Below are 7159 nucleotides of genomic sequence, written 5' to 3'. Positions count from 1 at the left end.
GATTCTCCTGCCTCAGCCTCCTGAGTAGCTGCGATTACAGGCACACGTACCACCATGCCCGGCTAATGTTTTTTGTATTTTCAATAGAGACAGGGATCCACCATGTTGGCCAGGATGGTCTCGATCTCCTGACCTTGTGATCCACCCGCCTCGGCCTCCCAAAGTGCTGGGCAATACAGGTGTGAGCCACCATGCGCGGCCCTTACTTCATTTTTCTTAAGGTTGAATAGAGGATTTCAAGATGTTACATTCTTCTGAGTTTTTGCTTGTTAGTTTGTTGAGACAGGGTCTCCCTCTGTCACCCAGGCTGGAGTCTGGGGTGGGACCACAGCTCACCGTAGCCTGGACTTCCTGGGCTCAAGTGATCATCCCTCCTGGGGAGCTGGGGCCTCAGGCACAGCGACGCCAGTAATTTCAAACTCTTTAAAGTCTTTTTTGAACAGACACGATCTCGCTGTTTGTTGCCCAGGTGAGTCTTGAACTCCTGGGCTCAAGCAATCCTCCCACTCTGGCCTCCCAAAGTGCTGGGATTATAGGCATGAGTCACCACGCCCGGCCTCTTTGCTCCAGTCTTGATACTTAGAAAATGGAGGTGAAAACAGAATCAAGAGGAGGGGGCATTTGTCCACATGTGGACCAGGCAGGAGGCAAGTTCCAGCCACAAGGGGTGTGGGGGCTCCTAAGATCGGCTGCTGCTTCTCCAGAACCGGGGATCTGCTCTCGAAAACCAGGGATCTGTGGGACCAGGGAATAAGACACACGTGGGGTCTGCAGTGAAAACATTTATTTTACAACAGTAATCTTTATTTTAGGTCAACATTCAGACATACAAGACGGAGATCACCATGCGGAACCAGCCTGGCCCTCAGATGTGTGTGCTCGAGCCAGGATCAGCCGGAGTCTGACAGCGCCTGCACCCCAACACGGTCGGACTCCAGGACGCCAGTGAAAAAACCAGTGCATGGACAAGCAGCTTCCATGCGTTTGCGTTTGATTTTTAAAAACAAGACATATTTCAGTGTTAACTTCCCCCCCTCACCTGGTTTGAAACATTTTCCCCATTTTCCAGAGAAACAATATCTACCAAAAGGTGCCGCCTGCAGGACCCGGCCCAGCCCCTTCTGGAGGTGCTGCTCTGTATCCTCCTCTGGGGCGGACCTGGGGCCAGGACGGGGCCCCTCCCCAGGCTGCCCTTCAGATGCAGCTTTGCCACTGATTGTATGTGTTGCTTAGAAAATCGGCTTTAATGTTTCAAGGGAGGGAAGGGTTTCCAGTCACCTCCTAGATTTCACACCGGGACACACACCTGGGTCAGGTGGGCGTGACACGGAGCCCCCAGGATGGGCACCCAACCCTGCAGAGCAGAGGCCAACACCGGTGGGGGCCGTGGCAGTGCCCTGGGCACACATCCTCTGCACACAGTGGGCTCAGCGCTTCCTTCTGTGCACCTGCCAGGAAAGCCTCTTGCAGGTCCCTGCCCGACTCCCAAGAAACCAAAGGCCGTTTCAGAGCCACCTTAAATTGTACTTGCGGCTTCACCACGGGACAGCAGCACAAACGACACGCCTGCTGTGTGATATATACATATACACATATGTACACACACGGACACACCACAGCCCACACTCACAGCATGTGACGACGCGAACCGTTGCTGGTAAGGACAGTAAATACGTAGCTTTTGCCAATTCCACAGGAGGATGATTTACAACCAAAATAACAGACACAGGCCAGTCCTGCGCCACACGGGTTCACAGCTCCGAATACTGGGAAAGGGTGAGGTCAGTCACTTCGTGTCCCCCACGAGATGTCCCCACAGTAGGATGCACTGAGCCAGAGCTAAGGGAGGGTGGACAAGCCCCACGTCGAACTCTGCCCGCAGCACCTGGACCCTCCAGAGGCAGCCTGCGTGCTGGTGCCCCCACAGCACAAGGCCCACCCCAAACAGACGCCCTGGGCTCAGCAGGCGACGGGGGCCACTGGCGACACGCAGCACCTGGGAGCAGCCTCGACGGCACGAGGCTCCAGGGCCTTTCCCGGACGGCAGCGCCGACCTGAAGATGAAGCTTTTCCTGCTGGGCACATGCGCACACCAGGTCCTTTTTCTAACAGGTCCCCACTGGGTGCTGCTGCACGAACTGAACACAGAGAGCTAGGAAAGTTCACAAACACTGAGCAGTAATATCTAAAGCAGTTTAAAAATAAAGCCAAAAGGAAGACAAAAAAATCCCACGTCACTGAGTGGAGACAATCTACACAGCAGCTGCCGTGAAGGGCCCTCGGGCTGCAGCCATGCCTTCTGCAGGTCAGAAGCAGTCCGTGCTGCCTGGACCCCCTTGTGAACTGGACAGGCCTCGAAGCACAGCCCCAGCAGGCCCCTGGCAGCGCCCAGCAGCGGCTCCAACGGGACATTCTGTGCTCACGGCCACACACGCTCACAGCACCGTCTGCAGCCTCAGAGTGAGCGGTCGGGGATCCCGTCACTGCCACCGGAAGGCAGGGATGCTGGGGGCGTCCTGATCTGTTAGCATGTGGACAGGGAGATGCGTAAGCTGTCCCTGGGGACTCACCACCTCTTTTAATGGGGAACAGTCCACTCAATAAAAAGAGAAATAAAACCTGGAAGGATCTTCTTCCTTAAGACAAGACAAGGCCTTAAAACCAACAGGGCAGAGCTGCTGACAAGGGTTCTGCTTCCAGGTCAGGCAGTGGGAGGAGCTCCAGGCCCCAGTGTCTGGGCTTCCTGGGGGTCTTAGAATCACAGTCACTACCGTGAGAATGGCCACGGCCATGAGTTACTTAGGTTTTACAAATTCTGCAGGGGACCAGGTTCCACAAACCTCCAGACCTGCTGCTCCTTCCCCGCCTACCCCACCTTCTGCAGGGAGCTGCACGGTTCTAAAAAATGGTCCACTGGACTCTGTAACTGAAAAGCCATCGGGCAAGGGGCCCACTCTGATGAGTATCCAAGGACCTTGGAGTGTTCCAGCCACAGAGCTGTGTGCAGGCGCAACAGAGAGCCTGGCGGGGCTGAGCCAGGGCCCCCAGTGGGTGGCTCTCTACCTTAGGTCCAAGCTTAGAACCTGGCTCTTGGCCAGTCTGCAGAAAAATCACTCATGTCCTAAGCTACATCTACAAAAATTGCAAAGGCTGAGTGTCGCCGGCATCTCAGGCTGAACTTGCTGCTGTGCTGAGTGGCACAGAGGCACCCCACTGTCTCGCCGCCTCACATTTCAGGACAGGCCAATGAATTCTTACTCTTTTAGGAGAGGTCTGATTTTGACAAATTATTTCTAATTTAACATCACAGTGCATATCTCTCCTCTCGTCAAAGGTCTTCATGATCATTTTAGTGAGAAAAACAAAGAAAGGTGGGACGGACACAACTGCCCCAGGATCTGGTGCTCACGGCCGCCGGCTCACGGTCCATGTGGACCTAGAGGAGGGGTCAGCTGGGGGCCTCACCAGCACCCCGTTTCTAAGCACGTCCAGATGTGTCCTCACAACCATGTCCCTTCTGGCCACCTCCTGGTCCACCTGAACCTACCCCTCTACACAGCCTTGGGTGGCCGCTGAGGGCAATGAGCGAGCTGGGGCCACGGGTCAGCAGGCAGGTGGGGAAAGGAGGCTCATCGGCTTGGTCCGAGCCAGAGCCACCAGGGACGTTCTGCAGAAACCAGGCCCACTGGAGTCTGCAGCATGGGGCCAAAGGCAGGCCCAGCACAGGCCATGAGCCATGGAGCGGGGGCAGCTCTGAGCCCTCGGCCAGCACAGGCACGTCAGAACAGTTTCCCCTCGCTCCCCTACCCAGGGCACCACCACCAAGGTCTAGGACACACACGAGACTGACTTCCAATGGTCCGCACGTGGATTCCGACATGTGGACACTGGTGGTCTGACCTCCCAGGGACCCACAATGGTCCACAGGTGGATTCCGTGGTCTGGCCTCCCACAGACCCAACCCTTCTGAGCCAGAGGGTCCCTCTGGTCCAGTCAGTCCTTCCTCCAGGGACCTAATGAATCTGGCTCTGCCTGAATCATCGATGACGGGGCAAAGGCGAGTGGGGCAGACGGGAGCTCTGGCAAACACACGAGGAGGGGTCTTGGGAGAGCCCCCGTACCCAGCAACCGGGTGCTCACATATGCACAATCTACTCTCTGAGGCTCATCGGGCTGGTCCTACTCTCTGTGGTTCTAAAGGTCCAAAAAGGGCTACGGAAAGGACAGGTGGTCTGGAAGGAATGTGGAGAATGACCCCAAGACGGGAGGGGGGAGACTGGCCCCATCAATCCAGCTCAGAGCCCGGGAAAAGTGCAGGAACACAGACAGACAACCCCAACACGGGCGAAAGACACACCTCCGAGGACCGGAACCGCAGCGTCCACACGACAAGGAGACCAGGCCAGAAACACTGTGCGGAGGACACGGGGTCAACCTCGGAAGGAGCCTCCTATGCTTCCCACACCAAATTCTCCCACAGGAGAAACCCTGCCACGAGGCCCCGGAAACCACAGAGCCCCAAGCCAACTGTGCCCAGCACAGACACCAAGGAATGACGGTGACGCCGGTGACGCGGCCTCGCCCCTTTGCCGGCAGGTGAGATCAGTCCTACTGCAGCCTCAAGGCTGGGAGCACAGCAGGTGGACCAGACCCCGAGGCCAACGCGGTAACACAGCTCTGCCAGGAAGCACCTGCCTCCGGCCCCTCCAGCACAGGGAAGAAAGGGGCAGCCCCCCTTCTCCTCACCCACCTGGCTGGCTGCAGTCACCCCTCACCGGACCGGCCTGACCGACAGCCCTGAGGCAGCTCCACTGTGCGGTCAACGCGGTCGTGCCGCGGAACGTCCACAACACAGACACGGAACACAACCCCGTACATGCTATTACAAAAGGAAAAGAACAGAAGACCGTAGCTACACTGCTTTCAATACTGCATGCTACGCGCTTCGTGGGTCAAGGGTTGGCGCTGGGTGGGCGTGGAGGCAGGAGGGGCCCGGCGAGGCCGCCTTCCCATCTGTGTGACTACAGTTCATGACTCTAAGGTGGGCGTGGCCGGCGCTGGCTCCTCCTCTGACCTCAGCTTCTCCTGGATTTAGTTGAACCCGTCGGTGTGGTAGCTGGGGTGGGAGTCGGCTGTGAGCTGGGTGGTCTCGGTGGCAGATGCCGGCTGTATGACGATCGGCGTGTCTGTGGCCTCTGAAAAGCAAGCACACAGGGCACTGCACGGGGGCCGCAGCCTGGTGTGCGCCCACCAACGCTGGTCCTGTGGAGCGACTTTCGGGCACCTGGACAAACTCTCCACGGGGCGAGGCTACTCGCTGACCTCCACCCGCACGGCTTTCCTCCGTCGCCTTGGGTCACCACCAGCCCTTGGCCCTCAGCCCCGCCCCAACTGCCTGCCGCCCTGCCCCGCCTCGCAGTCGTGGGATCTACTGCTACCGCAGGTCACGGTGGGGACAGCTCTATGCGCCTGCTTTACCTCAGGGTCCACGTTCACACCTCAACAGTCCCAGCTGCCACCACAAACACTCGCGGCACAGTGTCAGTGCCCTCCTGTTTGACAAGACAGGTTGACACCATTCAGGGCCCGTTCTGGCTCTGCCCCACACACACACACACACACAGAGGCCCTGGGGCGGGCACTCACCCCTCTCGTCAGACTGCAGCTGGGCCTCCAGATCCTCAGGGGACACGTAGAACTCCGTCTCCTCGCCCTCAGGAGCCTTGGGCTTACACTTCCCGCAGCAGCAGTTGAAGCAGCAGCACAGACAGCAGCAGCAGTAGCAGCACGTGAGGAGGCCACAGAAGACAAACAGGGCCTGGGGGGAGAAGGTGGCGTCACAAGGCCTCCGAGGCCCCTGGAGAAGGCGGGGCAGGGCTCCCAAATGCCCTCAGCAGAAGGCAGGGGGTCCATTCCAGGTGGGGACACTGCCTTCCAGACAGGAAGCAGAAGGAAATAACTGACAAAGGGAGGGGGAGAGACAGAAAGAAACCCGCTGCTTAAAGAAAAGCAGCCTCCAGGCCGGGCGCGGTGGCTCACGCCTGTAATCCCAGCACTTTGGGAGGCCGAGGCGGGCAGATCAGTAGGTCAGGAGATCAAGACCACGGTGAAACCCCGTCTCTACTAAAAAATACAAAAAATTAGCCGAGCGTGGTGGTGGACACCTGTAGTCCCAGCTACTCGGGAGGCTGAGGCAGGAGAATAGCGTGAACCCGGGAGGCAGAGTTTGCAGTGAGTGGAGATCGCACCATTGCACTCCAGCCTGGGAGACAGAGCAAGACTCCGTCTCAAAAAACAAAAAAACAGCCTCCAGGTCGGGGACTGGAGGCGGTGGTTCACGCCTCCGTGAATCCAGCAGTTCAAAGTTAAAGTAAGCTAGGATCTCACCACAGCACTCCAGTCGGGGCAACGGAGCGAGACTAACATTCACTAAAGTACTTTATAAGGATGCTAGTGAGGAGGCCGACTAGTCAGAACCAAACACGGGCTTCTCACAAAGGCCACCTGGCGATTCAAACCCTCTGGCCTTATATGCGACACTAGGAACAAACGGAGGGAAGGAAGAAACGTGAATAGAACACTGAGGCTCCTTTCCTCCTCTACCTCGGGAAGGACTGGGAGCCACTTACAGAAAAAAACCTGGCGGCTCCGCAGGGCTCTTCCCTGGGACAATCTGGACGCTCTGGCTTGTTCCAGGCAGGACACCAAGCCAGGGACAGAGCTTCGCCCATCACACAGGTGAGGAGAAAGGCTCCATGTGCCCAGAAATAGAGTTGCTGGCATCAACGCACTGGCACTTCAGTGCCGGGAACCCTGCAGGCATGGAGTGACCCAGGTGCCCGCACGGCGGCAGCTTGCCCTCACCTTGGCCCACCAGCTGGACAGCACGAAGTAGGTGTTCACGTTCTCTTCCCCAAACTGCTCGGCCACGTAGAGCCCCAGCGAGCCGTACTTGTCGTAGATGTTCCTTTTTGTGGCGTCTGTCAGGATGGCGTGCGCGTTGTTGATCTCCTTAAACTTGTCTGCAGCCTCCGGGTTGTCAGGGTTCTTGTCGGGGTGATATTTCAAGGCAAGTTTCCTGCAACCCAAAACCATGTCCTGGCTCTACCCTGGCCTTTGTCCCACCCGCACCACTGCTGGGTGCAGCGCAAGGCAGGTC

General features: G+C 57.7%; 1 protein-coding gene across 1 annotated transcript in view; it reads right to left on the bottom strand.

Annotated features, from left to right (window-relative positions):
- Positions 1-7159, bottom strand: part of DNAJC5 (DnaJ (Hsp40) homolog, subfamily C, member 5) — a 14917-nt gene that overhangs the window by 2797 nt on the left and 4961 nt on the right. The window contains exons 3-4 of the mRNA XM_011992363.1: positions 6865-7078; positions 5647-5818 (exon numbers count right to left, since the gene is read on the bottom strand). Coding sequence (XP_011847753.1) covers positions 5647-5818; positions 6865-7078 — 386 coding nt within the window. The remainder of the gene's footprint in view (positions 1-5646; positions 5819-6864; positions 7079-7159) is intronic.

The sequence above is a fragment of the Mandrillus leucophaeus genome, unplaced genomic scaffold (genome assembly GCF_000951045.1).
Source record: "Mandrillus leucophaeus isolate KB7577 unplaced genomic scaffold, Mleu.le_1.0 Scaffold41, whole genome shotgun sequence".
Classification (NCBI taxonomy): Eukaryota; Metazoa; Chordata; class Mammalia; order Primates; family Cercopithecidae; genus Mandrillus; species Mandrillus leucophaeus.
This window is presented reverse-complemented; position numbering and strand designations above follow the sequence as displayed.